The sequence below is a fragment of the Bison bison genome, unplaced genomic scaffold (assembly GCF_000754665.1).
Source record: "Bison bison bison isolate TAMUID 2011002044 unplaced genomic scaffold, Bison_UMD1.0 scf7180017864468, whole genome shotgun sequence".
In the NCBI taxonomy this organism is placed as follows: Eukaryota; Metazoa; Chordata; class Mammalia; order Artiodactyla; family Bovidae; genus Bison; species Bison bison.
The window spans coordinates 3,041,141-3,067,356 of NW_011495029.1; the positions used below are offsets into that span (position 1 = coordinate 3,041,141).

The following is a 26,216-nucleotide window of genomic DNA, read 5'->3' on the forward strand; positions in this document are numbered from 1 at the left end:
AAGGATGAGATAGATGGTTAAATAGCATCACTGACTATATGGACATGAATTAGAGCAAACTCCGGGAGATAGTGAAGAACAGGAAGCCTCTCGTGCTGCAGTCCATAGGGTTGCAAAGAGTCGGACACAACTTAGTGACTGAACAACAACAACAACAATATGGAATCTAGAAAAATGGTACTGATGAAACTATTTGCAGGGCAGGAACAGAGACACAGATGTAGAAAATGGACTTGTGGACATAGTGGGGGAAGAAGAGGGTGGAAGGAATTGAGAGCATAACATTGAACTATATATATTGCCATGTGTAAAAGAGATAGTGGGAAGTTGCTGTAAAACACAGGAGCTCAGCCTTGCTCTGTTGACGACCTAAGGGAGTGGGATGGGGGCTAGAGTGAGCGGGAGGCTCAGGATGGAGGGGATGTATGCATAGTTGTGGCCGATTCACCTTGTTGTATGGCAGAATCCAACACAACATTGTAAAGCAATTATCCTCCAATTAAAGATAAAGTAAAATAAATTTAAAAATATGGCTTCATAGAAAGCTACATCTGAAACATTGGTTAAATGAAATCAAACTGAATTGATTCCAGGGTCTCTTATGACATAATTACTTAATATAGAAAAATATCCCTAGAGGAAATATTCTTCATAATAAAAATATGATTAACTTGTTAATTGAAAACTATAGTTGTCAGTGCTCAAACAATAAATATTGAGTGCCTTAGTTCAGTATGTGAGACATGAGGGACATGGAATTTATTATTTCTCTCTCCTACCATCACATCTCTAAGAATTGAATATGATTTCCTGTTCCATGTTAGTCTTTCCTCTATGTTAACCGATACTGGGACGAGGCATATAAAACTAGCTACTTGAGTGACAATATGCTCCTGGAAGATAACACTCAACTAAAACAGCTTCCTCAAGACGCGAATCAAGACCCTCACTTTGTTGTACCTCCCTACTTAAAGCTATTATGTCATAAACTCTGTCTATCCCAACCACTTTCCCACCATGCAAGAGCCACCAGGTCAGATCCTCAAATCATATGAACATCCTTCCCCTGGACACCTCATTTTGAGATTCTGCTAAATCTCTATTGAGGTGATATCTTACTGCAAGAGGTCTAATTATCAGCTTTTTTTTTTATAATCAATGAATTTTTCTGATGGTTTGTTGGGGAAATGACAATTGATACCTTCATATGACTTCTTCTGCTTACTGCACTTTCAGATATTTGGGTTTGAAAAGTATAAAGGTATAAAGCATATTTAATATAAAGCAAGGTCTGGTTTTATTTTAGACAAAGTGAAGTGAAAGTTGCTCAGTCATGTCCAACTCTTTGCGACCCCATGGACTATCCAAGGAATTCTCCAGGCGATCTTCCCAACCCAGGGATCGAACCCAGGTATCCTGCATTGCAGGTGGATTCTTTACCAGCTGAGCCACAAGGGAAGCCCAAGAATACAGGAGTGGGTAACCTATCCCTTCTCCAGCAGACCTTCCCAATCCAGGAATTGAACCAGGGTTTCCTGCATTGCAGGCGGATTCTTTACCAACTGAGCTATTTGGGACATAGACCCAAATGTGAGGAATGTGGCTAAAGTTTTCAGAGTCAACTCTTTGGTGTTCCTATACTTCATAATTAGGATCACAAATAAAAATTGACATGGTTAATAACAACAATCTTAAATTTTAGTTTCCTCTCTAAGCTGACTTGTGGATGTAAGATAAAGAAAAAAAATTTACTTATTCTTTAACAATTATTTAATGCCTACTGTCAGAGAAGGCAATGGCACCCCATTCCAGTACTCTTGCCTGGAAAATCCATGGATGGAGGAGCCTGGTAGGCTGTAGTCCGTGGGGTCGCTAAGGACTAAGCGACTTCACTTTCGCTTTTTACTTTCATGCATTGGAGAAGGAAATGGCAACCCACTCCAGTGTTCTTGCCTGGAGAATCCCAGGGACGGGGGAGCCTGGTGGGCTGCCGTCTATGGGGTCGCACAGAGTTGGACACGACTAAAGCGACTTAGCAGCAGCAGCAACTACGGACCAGGCCCTGTTTTAGGTGTTATGTTGTAATGAAGAGAGCTAGAAACAGACTATAAAATATGGAAGCTACATAGGGAGTAAGAAGTGCTATTTAAACAATTATTTAGAAAATAATCTATTGATTGTTTAGTTCTTAGACCTGAACACTTTACAATCCTAGCAGCTTTGCTATTTAGGGAAACCTCAAACCAGGCTGGAGGAGTATATTGTGTATAGGAAACTTCAGTACAAAGCAACATTCAGACCAATTCTGAAAGTGAAAGCCAGCCATTGTTATGTATTTGAATGCTAAATTCTGTAAGTAAAGGCCAATAGGAAGAAAAAAAACAAAATCAGCGTTTTGTTAATTAGGAGAAACATGTGGTACTACAGTGCTCTCACTTGTTAAATAAGCTAGAATGACCTTTTGCATGGAAAATGATTTTAAATTAATTAATTCAACACTTAATTGGGAAAATTACCATATTATATCTAGAAAATAAAATTTAAAAGATGCATATATTTTCCTGTTTTTTTTTTTTTTTTTCCAACTTCTGAGTTAAACATTTGATTTCCATGTTTCAATTACTCATGGGAGGGCATGAGTAAACAGTAAACAGTAATCAGCCAGACTCGTAGTACAAATTCCCATAGAAACAGCATCTGGGCTAATGAATCCTCACAGGATACCTTGGCAGTCTTTCAAGAATACCTAATACTGGCCTAAATTAACCTCCTGAGGACATCAGTCTACCACGTGAGTGATGGGTTCCCTACAGTGCAGATGGGTGCTCTCACACTCCCGCCCGTGCAGAGAGCTGTGAGGGCTTTGGGGATCAGGGGAAATGACCACTTTCTTTGCACTTCAAGTCCTCTACATTCTTCATCAGTAACAAAAAACCAAAACAACAAAAAATACCTTTCTTATTTTAAGACATTTCTGAAAAACATTTTTTTTTTTTTTTAATTTTCTAATTTTCTCCACTGTGAGCTTACTGACCTCAGCCAAATCAAGACCTGGGACCTCAAGTACTGCCAGCCTCAGCACACACAATGATTCAGTGCTTAAAGGGAAAGGAATGAGGTAAAAACACATGGAATATACAGGTAACTCTTTTTTAATGGTCTAGAACCAGCCTCTGCACTCCTTAGTAGACATCTTGCTCCCCAACATTAGGGGAAAGTGGCAATGATGGGAAATCAGATTTCAATTGTGTCAATACACGGATTTTTTTTTTTTCCTTCTGGATTTTACCATTCCCCTCTTCATCTTTATATCTATCAAAACCACACCATTGTCCCTCAGTATCCATAGGGTATTGGTTCCAGGAGCTCCCACAGATACCAAATTCTGTGGCTGCTCAAATCCCTTAGATAAAGCAGTCACAGGATTTGCATATGACCTATGCACACTGACACATCTTTAAATCAATTCTAGACTATTTAAAAATACCTAATACAATATAAATGCTATGTACCTGGCAGTGTGAGGCAAATTCAAGTTTTGCTTTTTGGAATTTTCTGGAATTTCTTTCTTTTTTTCTTTTAAAGAAAAATTTCAATCTGTGGTTGGTTGAAACTGCAAACATAGACCCCATGGATCAGTTTTAGAAGGAGATACTAACTTGGGAAGGGAGAGAAGTGGAAGCATACATCTGGACTGACCTCCGAATTGACAGAGGACAAGAATCCTACCTTTTGGATTCTGAATTCAGCCTAGCACAGTGTCTGGTGCAGTTTGTTGACCTGATCTGAGAGCTTATGACAACATTTAGACCAGAATAGGGCTGTGGTGGAAAAACCACCTTTGAAAACACCTTGAAATCCAGCTTATCTTTGCTTAACTATCTATAAATTTTACTCATAAATAAATCCAACTAAAAGTACAGATTCAAGAATGCTATTACTAATAGCTATACACATATACAATACAAATTCGCTTACTCGTGTCTGACTCTTTGCGACCCCATGGACTGTAGACTACCGGGCTCCTCAGTCCATGGGATTTTCCAGGCAAGAATACTGGAGTGGGTTGCCATTTCCTTCTCCAGCGGATCTTTCCAACCCAGGGATTGAACCCGGGTCTCCCACATTGTAGGCAGACGCTTTACCGTCTGAGCTACCAGGAAAGCCCACTAATAGCTATAACAAACCACAAAGCAAACTGATCAGGAAAATTAAATGATTACGTTTTCTAAGCCTCATTACTCACAAAATTATTCAAATGTACACATGCAATCTTTTTTGTCAGGTTACAGCAGAACAAAGAAATTAGGCATCTTCTTTTTCTTATAATGTTTTTCTTACTGATTTACGTTTCATTATACCCCTCCTTGCATGGTTTGAAAACAATTTACGAGAGAGAGAGTGAAAGAGATAGATTGCAGGGAAACTTTAAGCTTGTATTATAAGTTTAAAATAAGGTTTTTAATAAGTTGTCAGGTTAGATTAATTACAACACATTTAGCTTACTCCAGAAATAAATTAACATATAACTAAAGAATAAAGTAAATTTTTTCTATCCAATAAAGTTTTTTTGGTAATTATAGTACTTCTAGGTTTGCCTTTTAAATTTTAGCTATAATAGGAGGGTTGGGAAATTTCAGCACATAATTAATGTTGGGAGATTGAGGCAAACTTCAACAGTTTATTTTCTGATAAAGTCTCCCATATTCCTATATGATTTCCTTTATAGATCAGAATTTTAGTATAGAGACTTAAGAAGGTTTAAGATTTAAGATTAAGAAGGAAGAAGATTTAAGATTTCAGAAGGTGTGAATCCATTTGGAGTGCAACCAAAAATCTTAAACCTCACCTGGTTCTGTTTTAATGTGGACACCAGTTTCTGCAGCGTGATGTTTTCCTCCTCTAGTTCAGTGTAGTCCTGAAGGAGACGGGCCTCTCGGAATTTATATTCTCGGATTTCATCCTTCATCCGTATTCTTTGTAGCTCCCCCATCTCATTGTTCTGAAACAAGAGAATAAACAGTAAATACAAAAGTTTCTTACAATAGATTTTAATAAGTGTAGATAAAGTCCTGGTAGTTAATAATAATAAAAATATCACATGGAGTGTAAATTGGTATTGGTACCATCTTTTTTTGAGTAACAATTTAAAATCTGTCAAACTTTACAAGCACATACACATAACCCAGCAATTCTAAAATCATTCTTAAGCATACTTTCTTAGACATAAACGAAAAGAAAAATACAGTCATACATACTTACACAAAGAATAGGAAAAGTTTAAATATTTGCTAATAATAGGGAACAATGAAATGATCATGCATCCTTTAGTGGAAAATATAAAATTATTTAAAATAATTTATTTGAGAAAAAAGAATGAGTAGTAGTTTTATGCACTAAAATGGAAATTTAGCCACCATATATTTAGAAAATTATAGATTAATATGCTTCCCAAGTGGCACAGTGGTAAAGAATCCACCTGTCAATGCAGGAGATATGGTTTGATTCTTAGGTCGGGAAGATCCCCTGGAATGGGAAATGGCAACCCACTCCAGTATTCTTGAAAGGAGCCTGGCAGTCTACAGTCCACTGGGTTGCAAAGAGTCAGACACGATTGAACATGCACACATGTGTGTGTGCACGCACACACACACATACACACGCACACATGCATAAAACCACCAATTTTCCTAACTTTGATGGGGGAGTCCTTCTACAAGTTTCAAAATCTCCCAACTAAAGCCACATGGCCTAATTCTGCCTTGCTCCAGCTACCCTGGCTTCAGCCACAGAAACTTCTTTCTGCTCCCACAAGATGTTGAACTTGGCAGCTCATTCCTGCCTTCAGACTTTTGCATTTCCCCTCCCAGACTCCCTGCCTCCAGATCAAGGTGCCATGAGCCTCTCTGACAATGTGGTGAAGCTGACAGACCACTTCTCAGAATATTTTAAAGGGCACTGAAAGAGTTCAGATCTTCCAATGCCAAAATATGGCACTTTGGTATATTGATTATTTTGAGCTGAAGGCATTTGACAGACAGCAGATTCAGGAAGGGCTCTCTTCCCTCTCCTTTTCTACATAAAAGCTGGACATGAAATTTCCCTTGGAAAGGTGCCTTCTTTGTACTGGAAGAGAACACTCATCGCCAGAGACTGGGAGTCAGTGCCAAAATGGACCTGTGCAAACAGACCTACTAAAATGATCTTCCATTAGTTCCATCTATTTAGTTCCTAGTCACTGTCCCATGATATACTACCCCCAGTCCAAGCTCCTTTGTCTTCTCATATCTCCATAATTTATCATTCTTTGTGCAAAAAAGGTATATAAGTTTTTGGGCCTAATGATTTCTGGCCTTCATTTTCCTTTTGAAGACTCCCATGTACTTGTAAAAAAATTCAATACATTTATATACTTTTTTTCTTGTTAATCAGCTTTATGTCAATTGAATTCTTCATCCTAGTCACAGAATCTAAGAAGATAGATGGAAATTTTCTTCCCTTACAGCATAAAAGACAACATTATAAAGGACACCGACTATGTTAAAATTAAATTAATATAGTATTTTATAAAATTATGATATGGTAATCAGGTAGATTATTTATGGTAAAAAGAAAGTGTTAGTTGCTCATTCATGTATAACTCTGCAACCCCATGGACTGTAGCCCACCAGGCTCCTCTGTCCATGGAATTCTCCAGACAAGAATATGGAGTGGGTAGTGATTCCCTTCTCTAGGGGATCTTCCTGACTCAGGGATGGAACCTGGGTCTCCTGCATTACAGTCAGATTCTTTACCATCTGAGCCATTAGGGAAGCCCCAGATTATTTATGGTAGTGGCCCTCAATTAATCATACTTTCCTGTGGTCACACGCAGTACAGTCTCCTTTCAAGTCAACCCTGAACTGGCCTACAGAATGCAGTGGAAGCCTTAGCCTTAAGAGGCCTTGAAGCTATTGTTCTTCCTCTCTTGGAACTCCACCACCACGTGAAGAGGCCCAGGCTAGCCTGCTGGAGCATGTTTCTCAGCAAATAGTCAGCACCAGCTGCCAGGCATGGGAGTGAGACACCTTGAATTCTTCGGCTCAGATGGCTGCCAGATGATGGCTGCCACATGAGTGACCACAGGCTAGTTGGTAAGAACTGCCCAGCTGAGTACAGCTTGAATATCTGATCTACAGAATCATGGGGTATTATTTTAAGCCCTTAAATTTGGGGTGATTAGTAATACATAATTGACACACTAATACATGTGACTCTTTATTAATGGAATGTATAATCAGATCTAGTGGTAGATCTAAGAAATATATTTTCAAAGCAATGATGATATTTAAAGATTCTACAATATGATGTGGTATGAAAATATACAAAGTAACGGTGTTGCTAATGCTACTGAAGTTTGTTGCCTACATTCAAACAGAAGAAAACGTTAAATTTTAGTCTGAGTCTAGAGAAAAAGGAGATGTAATAATTTTTCCCTCCAAGTTTACAGGTCTTCTGCATTTGATCCACAGATTCCCTTGACCCAAGTTAGGAAACTTTTCTGCTTCTATTTGTCATTTAGGTCTCAGTTCAAATGTTATTTCTTCACAGAGGCCTTCCCTGAACAACTCCCCCACCTCTGCCCTTCAGTCTCCCATATTCTTACATGATTTCCTTTATAGATCAGAATTTTAGTATGGAGTAGATATTGAAAAAATAACTGTTGAAAGAACAGCACTAAACATTACTTGAAATTAGTAATTTACATACCTTTTACATTTTTAACATCTGAATATAATCAATCTTTTCTATAGTGTTGCTCATGTGTCCCTAATACCTGACATATTTTAGGTCTTTATAACCATGGAATGAATAAACAGGTACACAAATAGCTGAAAACAAGATCTAAAAAATATTATTGTAGGGATTATGGTTTTCTTCTGGGTTCTTAGAGCAGGGAACAAAGTGAGAAAACACATTTTCAAATAAACATACCCAAATCTGTGAAATCTGTGAAATGCCTTGACTTGTTACAATTCTTCAATGTACTGTCCAGCTATTTGGAGGCAGAAACATTACTTTATTCCCTGCTCCTTGAAAAATACTTTAAGCATATATGTTCAATAAGTATAGAATGAAAAACAGTAGAGTTTGGTGGTAAAGCCAAATTACAATATTTTATTAAATTCTTTTATTTTGTAGAAATAGGAAATCTTAATATTTTTCTGTATCTTTAAAGGTTTACCATTGACTGAATGATTTATAGTTATTTAGTTCTCCTCATTTATATGCATGAACATATGAGGAAGCTAACAAACTGGATGCTAGTCATTTACATAAAATTATAGACAAAAATTCTATAAAATGTGACTGTATACAATGTAAATATAATGCCCAGGAAATCTAGCTCATATAAACTCAGAATTAACCATAAAATCTTACATAGTAAGACAGTAAATGTAAGGACAAATTTAAGGCCATGGCAAAGCTAATAAGGGTCACCAACAAATAACTCATAAGACAGCAAATGAAAACTTCTGATGTTAATTAAGGAAAAGGAAGAGCTTGGTGTGGAGACCGGTTAAATTGAAAGACTTTCTAGCAATAAAACAGACATAAGACCCAGAGGAAGAAAACTGATCTCATTTATTTTGCTAGAAACTCATGTTTTTTTGAATTGCCACAGTTAAATTTTCAGGCAATGCTTCCACAGCAAATTTAAAAATTTGCTATGTTTGTTTTTTGCATACTCATCATCCACTCATCACTGACATTTTTTTTTTTTTTCTTTCTGGGATAAGATGATGCTGAGCTCTACTAAAAACCCTTATCAAGAATAATTAGAGTGAGGAAACTAAAGCATGAGAAAGTAGAGAAAATGGCATAACCAGGGAATACTCTAGGCTTTCACCTTCAAAGACCTGAGCCCCAGCCTCTTCTCAGAGGACAGGGGAGTCCCTGAAATGTTTGGGGTAGACGATCCTCATGGTTTGCATTGCACTTGACTGTAGCAGCATTCTGAGGGTTTTCTTTTGATTAACGTTAAGAGGATTTCTTTTTGTGGGAATAATAAATTCCCTCTACTATTGGCCAGAGATATGAAAATATAAGCACTTATTACTACACAAAGGCTAAAAAAGTGTAAACACTAACAGTGCCTTCCAGGTCTATAGCTCTTAGCTTTTTATAACTTAATTATATTCATTGTCATATTAGATCTCAATAATAGCTTGTGTGAGTTGGGTGACAAGTTCTTGCCCACAGCTTACTCATCTGTAAATTGGGCATACTAATACTTAATATTATATGGTAGTTATGAGAATTTAATGATATAATATGGGGAAATGAGCAGAGATGCCCAGCACACAGAAAATTTCCCTAACAGTGGAATATGTGCTTCTACAGAGAGACATTCACATCTAAAGACTGAGAGCAATTATTATTATTTCTAATTACTCCTGGATGAGTCAGGGGTAGCTTTATAATGGACATAATATTTGACTAGAACCTTGAAGGACAAGTAGAGTTGACTAAATGGTAAAGAGGTGGATGAACCTTCCAGTTCAAAGTAAACTTTTGGCCAAAAGGAGAGTATTATTTGGTTGAGGACAATACTAAAATAGCCAATAGCCAGACTGAGCATTCCTTAGGGCACCAGTGAAGCTGGAGCACTGACAGAGAGAAAGAGAAGACAGAAATTCAGGAAAATCTAAAAAAGCTAATTATTTTCAGCTTATGTCTACATTTGGTGTTATTTCATAAAATAAAATGTTAAATTACCGTCTAGTGTGGTTAACCTATGAGGTAGTAGGAGGAACCAAAATATTTTCATTACTTGGAATCTTTCAAGTTCTTTACTAGGCTGTGGTTTAGGAAATAGGGCAGTTTGGTATGGTTGGTGCAAAGTAACGAGATAGACTTTGCAGGAAGTTCTATATTAAACAAAGGAATTTGGGGAATCATCAAAGTCTTTTAAACAAAGTCGTCATGTAACAAGACCCATGTCTTGAAAAGTCACTCTGAGAGGTGGGAAGGTGGACAGGAGAACAAGCTAAGCCATCCCCTAAAAGTCAGCATGAGGAAGAGGATAAGGAATATTGAGGAACATCTCAGCATGAACAAGACTTGGGCACTGACTGATGTAATAATAAATGAAAGAGGAAGAAGAGTAGAGTGAAAAAACAACGGCCTAATAAGGATAACAGAACTGTAAGAAAGGAAGAAATTTTACAACAAAGTGAACATGAGAGTTAAAGACTTGTCTTCTTAATAATTACATGTAATATTAATTTGGGTAGTCAAACCAGGAATTTCTGGATCTGTGAGCGGAGTGAGGAAGACAACTGGAGAGGGGAAAGAATGGGATATGCAGTACTGACTTTCTTACTTCTCTCCCATAGAGTTGCTGCTGATGGGGAGTTCTGGCACTTCAAGACCTTAATATTTATTTTCCTTCTTTTGGCCAAAAATTAACTCTTCTCTTGCTGGTGAGAGGAGTGGATGACAGTTCTTGCCTGACCTCTCATGTCCTCAGCTTAGGTGATTTGTTCTCTGTCCCACATAATGAATAACTTACTTCCTATTTTTCTAAATCATCTCCAGTTCTCCCCAGAGGAAAGACATTCTTCCATCAAAGTTTGTTATGCTTTTATCTCCAATGTTCTCATTATCTTCAACCCTGTGTTTTTACTTCCTTCTTTACCCATGTTTGATTCCACTATTATCACATACTGTCTTTCAAACACATTTTACTCCCTTGCATCTCTCTCTCTCGAACACAGAACCCAACTTTCTGACTTGTTATGCCCAAAGAAGGACAGAACTGGACAAAATACAGATCCATGCCCTGTGGTTTCAATTACAACTCATGAAGAGGTAGTGGGATGTGGTGGTGAAGGGCCCTGACTCTGGACCAAACTTTCTTGGGTTCAAACCCATGCTTCAACACAGTAACTTTGGTCAAGGTTACTAATTCTCTGTGCCTGTTTCTTTTCCTGTCAGGGGAATAACCTCCATCTGTTAGGTGGATCAGAATGGTGCCTGGTATGAGTGGTGGATTAAAAAAACAAACCAGTTCTGAATCTCTCAAACAAGCCTTCAGTTCAGTTCAGTTCAGTCACTAAGTCGTGTCCGACTCTTTGCGACCCCATGAATCGCAGCACGCCAGGCCTCCCTGTCCAACTCCCAGAGTTCACTCAAACTCAGGTCCATCGAGTTGGTGATGCCATCCAGCCATCTCATCCTCTGTCATCCCCTTCTCCTTCTGCCCCCAATCCCTCCCAGCATCAGAGTCTTTTCCAATGAGTCAACTCTTCACATAAGGTGGCCAAAGGACTGGAGTTTCAGCTTTAACATCATTCCTTCCAAAGAAATCCCAGGGCTGATCTCCTTCAGAATGGACTGGCTGGATCTCCTTGCAGTCCAAGGGACTCTCAAGAGTCTTCTTCAACACCACAGTTCAAAAGCATCAATTCTTTGGCACTCAGCTTTCTTCACAGTCCAACTCTCATATCCATACATGACCACTGGAAAAACCATAGCTTTGACTGGACGGACCTTTGTTGGCAAAGTAATGTCTCTGCTTTGAATATGCTATCTAGGTTGGTCATAACTTTCCTTTGAAAGAGTGTCTTTTAATTTCATGGCTGCAGTCACCATCTGCAGTGATTTTGGAGCCCCCAAAAATAAAGTCTGACACTGTTTCCACTGTTTCTGCATCTATTTCCCATGACTTGATGGGACCTTAGGCATTCTTTATTGGTCATTCATAAACATATCCACAGTGTGGTAAGTTCCCAGCTTCTCTCTTCCTACGATCAGTCTCCTCTATCCTGAGAATCTTGCCTCATGTTTACTTGGGTTGGGGGTGGGACAGAAGATAAGGAGGTATGGTTCATATTCCCATTCTCATTACTTTCTTCTAAGCTACTGTACACAGTTTAAAGACTAAATCCAGTCTTAAAGAAACTCTAACTTTTACATCCATATTTCAATTTCTGTAGTCATGATTTTTTTTTCAATCCGTTCCAATGAACACTGCATCTGCTCTTGTCAAAGTCATCAATAACTTCCATGTTGCCACTGGATTTGGGGGCCATGCCTGTGTTTTCCTCTCACCCCACTCCTTCAACAGCGTTTACCACTCCCTCCTTTCTGAAACTCTTTCTTTATGCTATTGGCTTTTCAGACATCTAAACTCTAATCTCACTGGCTGTTTCTTTGCAGTTCTTTATGACTTGCTCTTCTCCTTCTCAGCTCAACCTCTCTACTGTTCAGTGTACCAAATCTATACTGAGCCCCTCCCTTTTCTGACTACTCTCCAAAGGTAACCTCATCCAGGGCTCTGGCTTTAAATATACCACCGATATGCTGATGACTCTCAAATCCCCACCAGGGCTAACAGAACCCTACTGGACCTGATTCTTGCTTACTTAAAGTGCTCATCCTATAGCTTTCTCCAACAAACACATCATGCCCCTGCTTTCTGAGCTTCTGATTTCCTAACCATCTCAAGCTGGGTCCTGCTTTAGAGTCCTTGCACCAGGTGTCTCCTCTGCTTAGATTTCCCTCTTTGTTCACACTTTTTTTGGTCTCTTTATTAGGATCCCAAATGTCATCCTCACAAGAGACGACCATTGAATCTAAAGTACCCAATAGCTGCCCAGTCACACTCACATAACCCTGTTTTAATGGTCTGAAAAGTGTTTATCACTATTTATTTGTTTTCTGGGTATTGGTTATTTGTCCTTCACTAGATGTCAGAAGGACCAGATGTCCTTCACTAGTTTTCAATAATTGGTCCCCATGTACCTCAGAACCCAGGGAAGTACGTCACGTATGGTAGTCATATCCCACAGCTCAGACTCATCACTTCCAGCCTGGGGTGGATTGGTGGTAATTGTGAAGAAAGTTGGGAAGTCTTTGAATGGGTGAACTTAGCTGGGTATAGCCAAAAAAGTACAGGTATATTTGTACATTTCATATATGTGAGTTTATAGATTGGAAAAAAATGCTCATCTACAAAGCAAGCCACAGGTAAAATTCTCCAGTGTTTAAAAACCCTTTTAATGACATCCAATCCATGTATATTTATACTTTATTCCATCTCTGTAGAAATTTGTAACAAGAAAAGGGTTTAATAAACATCTATAGATGTAGATGCATAGGACTGACACAACTTATTATGTAATCTCTCTTAAGAATGGGTATAATCCATGAGGGACATTGACACTGTGATGTCTTTGTGAGATCAGCCAATAACAAGCTGATAGACAAAGAGATCTTTTTCCAAAATCACAATAAAGGAAGACCAGTTGCTCTATCAGGCAGTCATGTGGGCTTCACAGTCTTCAGGAGAGCTATCAGTGAAGAAAACGAGATGACCAGAGCACCATACAGACAGCATCTCCAGGTGCAATCCCGACTAAACAACTGGGAAATAGCTAGGAAAAACAAACAAGGTGAGTTTGAAATATGGCTTAAAACAAACAAGCTCAGTGAGGAAAAAAAGCACGTAACAAGATTTGCCATGGCTGGGGAAGAGAAATAGAGGAGAGGATTACCACTTTAGGACAGCATTGTCCATTAGTGAGCTCCACATGAGGCTAGTTCTGTGCAGGGTTACTGGAATATTAAAGTTACATGCATCTTTTTTCTGCTAGACTTCTCAGAGCCCTTGATATGCTAACATGCATTGAGACTTTCTAAGAGTAAGATGTGATATGTAGCATTTGCTAAATTTTTTTGACCACAAGATCTTTGCCTTTTAAAAGGAGCATTTTGATCAATCCACAGACCAAACCACTGAAAACTGTTACACTAAGGCAGTAGAAAATGACAGTACCTATACAGTTGAGTGGGGTAAACCACCAAGCTCTTTACAGCACAACTCCAGATTCCTTCCAATTGCCAAGCACTGAATGGATCATCAGATTTAAATAATGGAGATTAAAAGGAGAGGAGTGAATAGGTATGAAAAGGGGTGAGACAAGATGATCAAGTATACAAGAGTAATATAGCTATAACAAAGCAAGACTCTGTAATCCTCACTTTGAAAGTACCTGCAAATCTTGTTCTGAAGAAAGTGGCATCATCAAGAGTTATCTATTCTAGATTGAATTTGAAGCAATATCAGCATCTTTCCCAGGGGATATCAGCCTCCATTAGAAGTCAAGGACCAGCCATCTCACAAGCAATTCACATTTCAATACCTCATTTTAAACATTCTTCTTAAGCAAATCTCGACAGCAACATAAAATCCACCTTTTTAGTGTAAACATTTGAGATGGCACAAAATAAATAAGAGATGACTGATTTTCTTATACCCTGATTTACCATTTTCTCCTTCTTTTACTTGTATAAAAGGACATTAAAATAATACAGATATTATTTTAATAGCTTAATAAACATTTACATTGCATCTTAATTGAGTGGAAGATGTGTTTTACAGAACTTTTTGTGTAAAAATTTTTTTGGTATCAACTTTATTAAAGATGTAATTCACATACCTAAAATTCACTCATTTAAAGCATACAATTCAATAGTTTTTAATACAGTCACAGAGTTGTGACCATAACCACACTCAATTTCAGAACATATTCATCACCGCAAAAAACAAATTCCAGGGACTTCCCTGGCAGTTCCAGTGCTGAGGACTCTGTGCTTTCACTGCTGAGGGCACGGGTTCAATCCTCAGTCAAGGAACTCAGATCACAAAAAGCTGTACAGTGAGGTAAAAAGAAAAAAAATATTCCATGTATTTTAGCTATTGCCACTCCCATCCCCTCTAGCCCAAGGCAACCACTAATCTACTTTTTATTTGCTTATAGTCTTTTGAGAGACTATAAAATATTTAACTGCTGATAAAATATCTTTTTTTTTTGCAAAGTTGATATGAAACAGTGCAGTCCTTACCCCTCCGTCCCCATGTCCTTTGCCTGCCTTTGTCTGTAGAAAACTTTAGTCAAAGAATAAGTTTAATCAGAGAAATGAAAAATACAGAAACAAAGGAAAACAGTCAAAGGAGACCAAATAATAATGTAGTCACTAAGCATAGTCAAAGACCTTTAGTTCTTTCTCAAGGGTTATAGATAATATTCTGAGCCATATCCTGTGAGCTGTCTTATAGATACTAAAACACCAGGGGGAAGAAGTTAACTATATAATAAACAGACTGTATCCACGACATCAGCTGCCACAATTCCGAGAACTGACCTCAGAGAAATGGAAACAAATGGACCTGAAACTGAAGATTAACTGTACCTAAAACAACCAAGATCATGCTGGTCAAGCCACAGATGATCAATTTGAAGATGACTGTCAGAACTGACTGTACTGTTTCTGCATATGTCCCCTCCTTCTGTCTATAAAAGCTCTTGCCCCAGTGGCTGCCACTGGGGGGAAATCAGCCTTTGGACAGATGTCCGCCCTCCTCCCTACACCACCTGGAGGCATCTGAAATAAAGCAAACTTTCCTTTCCATCAACTTGGACTGTCTATTGGCTTTTGAGGGGTGAGCAGCTGGACCCTCCACATTCTTTCAGTAACAGATAAGAGTTTTCCTGCAGCATGAATACTCCACATGATATCAGCAAACTGTGCTGATATCTGGCAGTGTTCAGTATGATATGGACACTGGCAGTGTCCAGTACATATCAGATCCAGTAACAGAGATACTATGTTTCACAAAGTAGTATGCTCATTTGAAGTTCACTCAAGGAACTGTTGCTGCTGCTGCTGCTAAGTCACTTCAGTGGTGTCTGACTCTGCTGCTGCTGCTGCTAAGTCAATTCAGTCATGTCCGACTCTATGCAACCCCATAGACAGCAGCCCACCAGGCTCCCCCGTCCCTGGGATTCTCCAGGCAAGAACACTGGAGTGGGTTGCTATTTCCTTCTCCAATGCATGAAAGTGAAAAGTGAAAGTGAAGTCGCTTAGTCATGTCAGACTCTTAGCAACCCCATGGACTGCAGCCTACCAGGCTCCTCCGTCCTGTAAATTACTTTTTAATCAGTGAAAGTGTGGCTTTGAGAGGTGGGTATTGCAATCAGGACATACTGACTCATTTTGGAATGAGCTTTTGCAGATATTAAAATACTGGGATCTTTTCTTCTTTCCATATTCAAACTTGAAGTCAGGAAACCATGATCATTTCCCAAAATAGTCTAGTTACCTCTTACTTACTACTTTGGTTTTTCTTTTTAAAATTTCTCTTTTTTTTTAATTTAACGATGCAAAACATCATAATGAATGATGGTATGACAGTTTTCTTTTCTGATAGTATCTCCTTATAATTATGAATATCCATGCTGCCCTGATTACACAATTATTGTAATAATTTATTAAATGGAAAAGGGAAATTTAGGGAAAGGGAAATGTACACTAAACAGATTTGAAATTTAGATTGTGCAATAAACATCAAGGCTCAATTGACAGATATTCCAGAGATAGTTGGATCTCTAGCACCTCACCTATTTCACCTCAACTTCACAGACTTTCTTGTGACCTTGCTGTAAAGAATAGAATCAATAGTTTCAAAATCACTGAGTATAATAATTAATTTTAGTTTCCATTTCCAAGGGAACACCCTATATAAAGATTTTTAATGAGAAGAAAGACCATGAAAAGGAAAGAAGTGAACAAAAGTGGAAGTAATGGTATGTATTTAAAACAATTTTTAAAAATAGCAGTGAACACTGAAATAAAAAATTAGAGGAATGAAAAAGAAGAAGGGATTGAAAAATGACAAAATGTGAGATAAGTATCAGGGGGATAAAATCCTGAACAGAAAGGGAGGTATTGATGCAATTTATAACTTGATTGAAAGATACAAGTTAACCCTTCGGGGGGCTGAAGGTTATTAGAGACACTATTTTTATTTATTCCTTAAGTATGTGCATATAGTAGAGGCTGATTGATTCATCCAGATAGTTCTGAAACTTTTACAGGGTATCTGACTGGTCTGATTTACTTGCTTATTTTTGTTAATATGTGTGTGTGTGTGTGCATGCACACACATGTGCTTGGCCACTCTGCCATGTTCGACAATTTGCGACCCTATGGACTATAGGCCACCAGGCTCCTCTGTTCATGGGATTCTCCAGCAAGAATACTGGAGTGGGTTGCCAATTCCTTCTCCAGGGGATCTTCCCCATCCAGGGATTAAACCTGGGTCTCCTGCATTGCAGGCAATTCTTTACTGTCTGAGCCATTATAAAGCACCTTTATTACCCAGGAAACAAATAACCCAAACATTGGTAATAAAGAAGAAAATTTAAACTAATAGTGAATATAGTTACTCAAATGAAGTTTTCAATATATAGAATAGTATGAAAAATAACACCTTCAGAAAAACAACTATTTTACAAAGAAGTGGGTGGTAGAGTAAAAATAGCTCTGGACCTGGATTTGAATGCTAGCTTACACCAAAAAATTTCCAGGACTTTCAATTTTCTTACCTCTAAAAACATAAAAATAGCTTTCTACTTCACTCCAGAGTAGTCAGAAATAATGAGAAAATATTTCTAAAAGCACTTTGTAAATTGTAACGAGCCATCCTACATCCTTATTAAGAGGTAGTTCTTTTATCGGGGAGCACATATATACCTGTGGTGGGTTCATTTTGATATATGGCAAAACCAATACATTATTGTTAAGTTAAAAATAAACAAATAAAATGAAAAAAAAAAAACAAAATAAATGGTTTCTCAAAAAAAAAAAAAAGGTCAGTTAAACACTTTTATAGAACAGTGTTGGAAATTCTTCAGAATTTCTTTATCAATCACCATTTGAAGATTCTTAAAAAAAACCCCATCAACATGTAGATATGCTTCTAGCTCATCATATGAATAATTTAAAACGAGGAGATACTGATTTCAGACCCAGAAATTATAAAAATATATGCAATGAATAAAAATCTCACTCTCAACTTTTTCCATCCCTCCAACCTGCTGTTCTTAGTATCTCATGTATATTCGCAGTTTCTTTACATTTTGCTTATTTCAAACTGTATCTACAAAGCCAACTTGTTCCCACATGAGAATGAACATGGTTAACATAATTATATAATGGACTAATCATGATAAAATTATTTATATATATGTATATGTGGCATATATATACATATATATCACATACACATTTAGTGATATACATACATATCACTAGAATCCGTATCTCGTATAGCATTCTTCAGTTACAAGCTAGAATTTATTTATTTAATAAGCACTTATATAATGTTTACAATGTGCCAAGACCATTCTAAGCACTTCAGAAATATAAAACTTTTTTAACTTTTAGTCTCCATAACAACTCTATGAAGTAGAGCCCATTATAATCCCATTGTACAGCTAGGCTAATGGAGGCATGGGTAGGTTATATAATGATTTCCTCCAAGTTCAAGAATAAGTGCAGAGTCAGGAGTTCAGTCTAGCTCTAGAACATGTATTCTGAACCATTAAAATCTGCTTTCTTCTTCTTTTTAAAAATGATGTTTTTTAATGTGCTGCGCTGGGGTCTTAGTTGCATGCTGTATCTTTAGTTGTGACATGTGGACTCCTCATTGAGGCATGTGGGATCTAGGTCTCTGATCAGGGACTGAACCTGGGGCCCCTGCACTGGGAGCATGAAGTCCCAGTTACTGGACCACCAGGGAAGTTCCAAGCCTAAAAATGGCGTATTAAGTGAACTGTTGCTTGAATGGCTTATGATGGCTATTATGAACCAGATTATTGTAAATTCTCTAGGATTTAGTTTCCTTCTATGAAATAAGGAATGAATAGAAATTCAAATGCCTCAGTAAATTTGCTCCATTTTATAACGTTAGTGGATACTATTTCTGAAAAATAAATTATTTTATTATTTTCAACACATAACTTCTTGCAAAGAACTGATTCTAGAGATAATGATGTAATAGTACCAAGAGATGCCCAAGTTTTGACCATTCATTGTCTATTAAGTTTCAGAGTAAAACCTCTGACTGCTAAAGCAAAGCCATAACCTTGACCCTGACTGTTACAGTGTCTCCAGAATCTTTCCCTTCCGAAGGCTTTCAATATTCTGGGCATGTGAGTACTATAGGCTAACTAATACTACAGGAATTCTGCTGTATATGTGCTTATTAAAATGTAAGTTCAAAACCCTGAAGTATCTTAAGATGCCCGGCATTCTGCTTTTCAATATTTATATTAAAAGTCTAAGAAATTCGAGATATATTTTTTTAGGTAATTATTAAAGGTGATCAATTTGCTACCATTGCAATCTACATTAACCTTTCGAAAAGATGTCTCCTTACCAACATCTTCCTGGTACTGGCTTTTCCTTTTGTTTTGAAATAAGTGGAAACTGAACTTGGGAAAAACCTAGAGAAAGGAATTTTGCTATGGCAGGAGTGATAACTTGAGAGACAGGTGAAGACCTAGGTAGTGAAATTTAAAACTGGTAAGGTCCAGGTGAGAGGGAAGAAATACTGGCAAAGAATATGGACTATTGTGTAAGGTTGGGGTTAATCGGTAGTTAATGTTCACTCTTTGCTCATCTTCAGAGACCCCAGACAACTGCAACTGACCCTGGCCCCTAATAGGATGAACTAGTGACTAATTAGTGACTTATCAGTGACTTATAATGTGCTGCTTAAACCTGAAACTCCCTTGACACACACTCTACTAGTTTGTCTCCATTACTTACAGAACATTTATAAGCTGACGATTGGTACTTGGCTCCATAGGTTATACTGTCTAATTTTAGCTATTTATGAGCAGGTGGGTATAAAAGACTCTTCTGTAAAATTATATGAAAACAGGTATCGCGTGTGTATCTTAGTGCTTCACAACCTGAAAACAAAACACATCCAGTGGTATTAAGAAAGGGCCCTGCAGCTGCGCTGGAAGTCTCAGACCTCTGACTGTTTCCTCTCCTCTGCTGTACCTGTTCTCCAGTTGATCAAAGCTGAGGGAGAGCGGAATAAGTCATCCCAGTATATGCCACTTTAGAACGTGGATTATTTTGAGCTGAAAACCATAGGGATCCAGCAGACTTAGGAAGAGCTTTTAATCTGCCTCTTACTTGTTTAAAAGAATTTAGATCGAGGGCTTAAATCAGGAAAACAGCTATTATCAGATATAACTTTTTGTATCAGAAAGACTTGTCTGCATGGTGCAGCAAACATTTGTTCATCAAACATTTGCTCTTCTAATCTTCTGTGAATTGTCTTCCTCCCCTTTGAAGTTCCAGACCCATAATTCCTCCTTCTGAGCTCAGGATGGTACAGAAGCTTTGATTATCTGGCTTCCAGGGAGTTTCATATTTTATGGCGTCTCCTTATGTCTTTTTTTTTTTAGGGATGATCTTGATCACTGCCTGCTGTACAATATTACGAACCTCTGTCCATAGTTCTTCAGGCACTCTGTCTATCAGACCTAATCCCTTGAATCTATTTGTCACTTCCACTGTATAATCATAAGGAATTTGATTTAGGTCATACCTGAATGGTCTAGTGGGTTTCCCTACTTTCTTCAATTTCAGTCTGAATTTGGCAATAAGGAGTTCATGATCTGAGCCACAGTCAGCTTCTGGTCTTGTTTTTGCTGACTGTATAGAGCTTCTCCATCTTTGGCTGCAAAGAATATAATCAATCTGATTTCGGTATTGACCATCTGGTGATGTCCATGTGTAGAGTCTTCTCTTGTGCTGTTGGAAGAGGGTGTTTGCTATGACTGGTGTGTTCTCTTGGCAAAAATCTGTTAGCCTTTGCTCTGCTTCATTTTGTACTCCGAGGCCAAACTTGCCTGTTACTCCAGGTATCCCTTGACTTCCTACTTTTGCATTCCAGTCCCCTCTGATGAAAAGGACATCTTTTTTGGGTGTTAGTTCTAGAACATCTTGTATGTCTTCATAGACATTGGTGGTTGGGGCATAGACTTGGATTACTGTGATATTGAATGGTTTGCCTTGGAAATGAACAGAGATCATTCTGTCATGTTTGAGATTGCACCCAAGTACTGCATTTCAGACTCTTTTGTTGACTATGAGGGCTACTTCATTTTTTTTTTAAGAGATTCTTGCCCACAGTAGTAGATATAATGGTCATCTGAATTAAATTCACCCATCACTGTCCATTTTAGTTCACTGATCCCTAAAATGTCAATGTTCATTCTTACCATCTCCTGTTTTGACCACTTCCAATTTACCTTGATTCATGGATCTAACATTCCACATACCTATGCAGACTTGTTCTTTACAGCATTGGACTTTACTTGCATCACCAGTCATACCCACAACTGGGCGTTGTTTTCACTTTGGCTCCATCTTTTCATTCTTTCTGGAGTTATTTCTCAACTCTTCTCCAGTAGCATATTGGGCACCTACTGACCTGGGGAGTTCATCTTTCAGTATCATATCTTTTTGCCTTTTCATACTGTTCATGGGGTTCTCAATGCAAGAAGTACATGCCAGCAAATCTGGAAAACTCAGCAGTGGCCACAGGACTGGAAATGGTCATTTTTCACTCCAATCCCAAAGAAAGGCAATGCCAAAGAATGTTCAAACTACCTCAAAATTGCACTCATATCACATGCTAGCAAAGTAATGCTCAAAATTCTCCAAGACAGGCTTCAATAGTACATGAACTGTGAATTTCAGATGTTCAAGTTTGATTTAGAAAAGGCAAAGGAACCAGAGATCAAATTGGCAATATCTGCTGGATCATCGATAAAACAAGAGAGTTCCAGAAAAACATCTATTTCTGATTTGTTGACTATACCAAAGCCTTTGTGTGGATCACAAAAAACTGTGGAAAATTCTTCAAGAGACGGGAATACCAGACCACTTTACCTGACTACTGAGAAATCTGTATGCAGGTCAAGAAGCAACACTTGGAACTGGATATGGAACAATGGACTGGTTCCAAATTCGGAAAGGATTATGTCAAGGCTGTATATTGTCACCCTGCTTATTTAACTTATATGCAAGGTACATCATGTGAAATGCCGGGCTGAATGAAGCAAAAGCTGCAATCAAGATTGCAGGGAGAAATATCAAAAACCTCAGATATGCAGATGACACCACACTTATGCCAGAAAATGAAGAAGAACTAAAGAGCCTCTTGATGAAAGTGAAAGAGGAGTGAAAAGTTTAGCTTAAAACTCAACATTCAAAAAACGAAGATCATGGCATCTGGTCCCATCACTTCATGGCGAATAGATGGGGAAACAATGGAAACAGTGACAGACTCTATCTTCTTGGGCTCTAAAATCAGTGCAGATGGTGACTGCAGCCATGAAATTAAAAGACACTTGCTCCTTGGAAGAAAAGCTATGACCAACCTAGACAGCATATTAAAAAGCAGAGACATTACTTTGCCAACAAAGGTCCATCTAGTCAAAGCTATGGTTTTTCCAGCAGTCATGTATGGATGTGAGAGTTGCACTGTAAAGAAAGCTGAGTGACAAAGAAATGATGCTTTTGAAGTGGGGTGTTGGAGAAGAGTCCTGAGAGTCCCCCGACGGCAAGGAGATCAAACCAGCCAATCCTAATAGAAATCAGTCCTGAATATTGATTGGAAGGACTGATGCTGAAGCTGAAGCCCCAATACTTTGGCCACCTGATGCAAAGAACTGACTCACTGGAAAAGACCCTGAAGTTGGGAAAGATTGAAAGCAGGAGGAGAAGGGGACTACAGAGGATGAGATTGTTGGATGGTATCACTGACTCAATGGACATGAGTTTGAGCAAGCTCTGGGAGTTGGTGATGAACAGGGAGGCCTGGCGTGCTGCAGTCCATGGGGTCACAGAGTCGGATACGACTGAGAGACTGAACTAAACTTATGATATTCTTCTGTGAATCTGTCTTATGTCAACTTAATTATGAGACCTGCCGTAGAACCTAGAAGGAAGGAGGGAAATTTTTTCTGCCCTATAGAGTCATATATTGGAATGTTGTGAGTCCTTTCAATTATTTGACACTGTGTAATTGCTGCAACTTCAGGAAAAGCCAACAGAAATAGAATTGAGGCTAGGAGAGCAGAGTGCATAATTATAAGTTCCAGCAACCATCCAGAAAGATACTGCACAGAAAACAAGGTGCAGACCCCCTTGCTCATACCCTGAACATTCAGATGAGAGTAAGCTGCTCAGTCATGAGAAGGCAGAGCATACTAGTCAGTCCTGAAAGGAAACAGAAGTGTCAAGGCTACAAGCTGCATCAGAAATTTTTGCCTTCCTAAGAGAGTACTCCAAGGCGTTTTCATTTTTTTCACACACTCTGTAGCAGTAAGGAAATTTAGAATATTTTTCTATAAGCTTCATCTTTGCAGATAAGACTTCTAAAACCAAATCAGATCAGATCAGATCAGATCAGTTGTTCAGTCGTGTCCGACTCTTTGCGACCCCATGAATCGCAGCACGCCAGGCCTCCCTGTCCATCACCAACACCCGGAGTTCACTGAGACTCACGTCCATCGAGTCAGTGATGCCATCCAGCCATCTCATCCTCTGTCGTCCCCTTCTCCTCCTGCCCTCAATCCCTCCCAGCATCAGAGTCTTTTCCAATGAGTCAACTCTTCGCATGAGGTGGCCAAAGGACTGGAGTTTCAGCTTTAGCATCATTCCTTCCAAAGAAATCCCAGGGCTGATCTCTTTCAGAATGGACTGGTTGGATCTCCTTGCAGTTCAAGGGACTCTCAAGAGTCTTCTCCAACACCACAGTTCAAAAGCATCAATTCTTCAGCATTCAGCCTTCTTCACAGTCCAACTCTCATATCCATACATGACCACAGGAAAAACCATAGCCTTGACTAGACGAACCTTTGTTGGCAAAGTAATGTCTCTGCTTTTGAATATGCTATCTAGGTTGGTCATAACTTTCCTTCCAAGGAGTAAGCATCTTTTCATGGCTGCAGTCACCATCTGTAGTGATTTTGGAGCCCAGAAAAATAAAGTCTGACACTGTTTTCACTGTTTCCCCATCTATTTCCCATGAAATGGTGGGACCGGATGCCATGATCTTCGTTTTCTGAATGTTGAGCTTTAAGCCAACTTTTTCACTCTCCACTTTCACTTTCATCAAGAGGCTTTTGAGTTCCTCTTCATTTTCTGCCATAAGGGTGGTGTCATCTGCATATCTGAGATTATTGATATTTCTCCCAGCAACCTTGATTCTGGCTTGTGTTTCTTCCAGTCCAGTGTTTCTCATGATGTACTCTGCATATAAGTTAAATAAACATGGTGACAATATACAGCCTTGACGAACTCCTTTTCCTATTTGGAACCAGTCTGTTGTTCCATGTTCAGTTCTAACTGTTGCTTCCTAACCTGCATACAAATTTCTCAAGAGGCAGATCAGGTGGTCTGGTATTCTCATCTCTTGAAGAATTTTCCACAGGTTATTGTGATCCACACAGTCAAAGGCTTTGGCATAGTCAATAAAGCAGAAATAGATGTTTTTCTAGAACTCTTGCTTTTTCTATGATCCAGCGGATGTTGGCAATTTGATCTCTGGTTCCTCTGCCTTAAACTAAGGCAAAATAAAACAAACATTTGAATACCATTCACTTAACAGAAATTCAGTTTATTTTATAAATATCTGAAAGATATACATACATTGAATAAATATATCCAATAATATTTTATCTTCTCAGTGTGTGTGCGAAGTCACTACAGTTGTGTCCAACTCATTTTGATCCTATGGACCATAGCTTTCCAGGCTCCTTTGTCCATGGGAATCTACAGGTAAGAATACTGGAGTGAGTTACCATTTCCTTCTCCATGGGATCTTCCTGACCCAGCAATCCAACACAGTGTCTCCTAAGGCTCCTGCATTGCTCCTTACCACTAGCACCACCTGGGAAGCCCTTCCTCTTGGCAGGTGAAGGTCAATAGATTCTAAGTCTTGTGGTTTTCTCTCTTTTACATAAAAGTAACAACTGCTTTGTTTTCACTGTTTATTTTACAATCACTCAAAGTGTATTTTTCAATTACAGTACTACTGAAGTGGAAAATCTTGATTATTTAACATTTTAATAAAAGTTGTTTTCCGTTCAGTCAGTTCAGTCTCTCAGTCATGTCCGACTCTTTGCAACCCCATGGACTGCAGCATGCCAGGCGTCCTTGTCCATCACCAACTCCCAGAGCTTCGTTAAACTCATGTCCATAAAGTCAGTGATGCTATCCTACCATCTCATCCTCTGTCGTTCCCTTCTCCACCTGCCTTCAACTGTTCCCTGAACCAGGGTCTTTTTTAATGAGTCAACTCTTCACATCAGGTGGCCAAGAGTACTGGAGCTTCAACTTCAGCCTCAGTCCTTCCAATGAATATTCAGGACTGATTTCCATTAAGATTGGCTGGTTTGATCTCCTTGCAGTCAGGGGACTCTCAAGACTCTTCTCCAACACCTCACTTCAAAAGCATCATTTCTTCAGCACTCAGCTTTCTTTATGGTGCAACTCTCACATCCATACATGACTACTGGAAAAACCATAGCTTTGACTAGATGGACCTTTGTTGGCAAAGTAATGTCTCTGCTTTTTAATATGCTGTCTAGGTTGGTCATAGCTTTTCTTCCAAGGAGCAAGTGTCTTTTAATTTCATGGCTGCAGTCACCATCTGCACTGATTTTGGAGCCCAAGAAGACAGAGTCTGTCACAGTTTCCATTGTTTCTCTCATCTATTTGCCAAGAAATGATGGGACCAGATGCCATGATCTTCATTTTTTGAATGGTGAGTTTTAAGCCCACTTTTTAACTTTCCTCTTTCACTTTCATCAAGAGGCTCTTTTAGTTCTTCTTCATTTTCTGGCATAAGTGTGGTGTCATCTGCATATCTGAGGTTATTGATATTCCTCCCTGCAATCTTGATTCCAGACTGTGCTTCATTCAGCCCAGCATTTTGCATGATGTACCTTGCATCAGTTCAGTCACTCAGTCGTGTCCGATTCTTTGCGACCCAATGAACCTCAGCACGCCAGGCCTCCCTGTCCATCACTGACTCCCAGAGTTCATCCAAATTCATGTCCATTGAGTCGGTGATGCCATCCAACCATCTCATCCTCTGTCGTCCCTTCACTTTCATCAAGAGACTCTTTAATTCTTCTTCACTTTCTGCCATAAGGGTGCTGTCATCTGCATATCTGAGGTTATTGATATTTCTCCTGGCAATCTTGATTCCAGCTTGTGCTTCTTTCACCTCAGCGTATCTCATGATGTACTCTGTATATAAGTTAAATAAGCATGGTGACAATACACAG

At 38.7% G+C, this 26,216-nt stretch overlaps 1 protein-coding gene across 5 annotated transcripts in view; it reads right to left on the reverse strand.

Moving 5' to 3' along the window:
• BICD1 (bicaudal D homolog 1 (Drosophila)) overlaps window positions 1–26,216 on the reverse strand; it is a 255,657-nt gene that overhangs the window by 68,358 nt on the left and 161,083 nt on the right. For all 5 annotated transcript variants that reach the window (XM_010860580.1, XM_010860584.1, XM_010860581.1 and 2 more), the window contains exon 3: window positions 4,850–5,002. In XM_010860580.1, coding sequence (XP_010858882.1) covers window positions 4,850–5,002 — 153 coding nt within the window. The remainder of the gene's footprint in view (window positions 1–4,849; window positions 5,003–26,216) is intronic.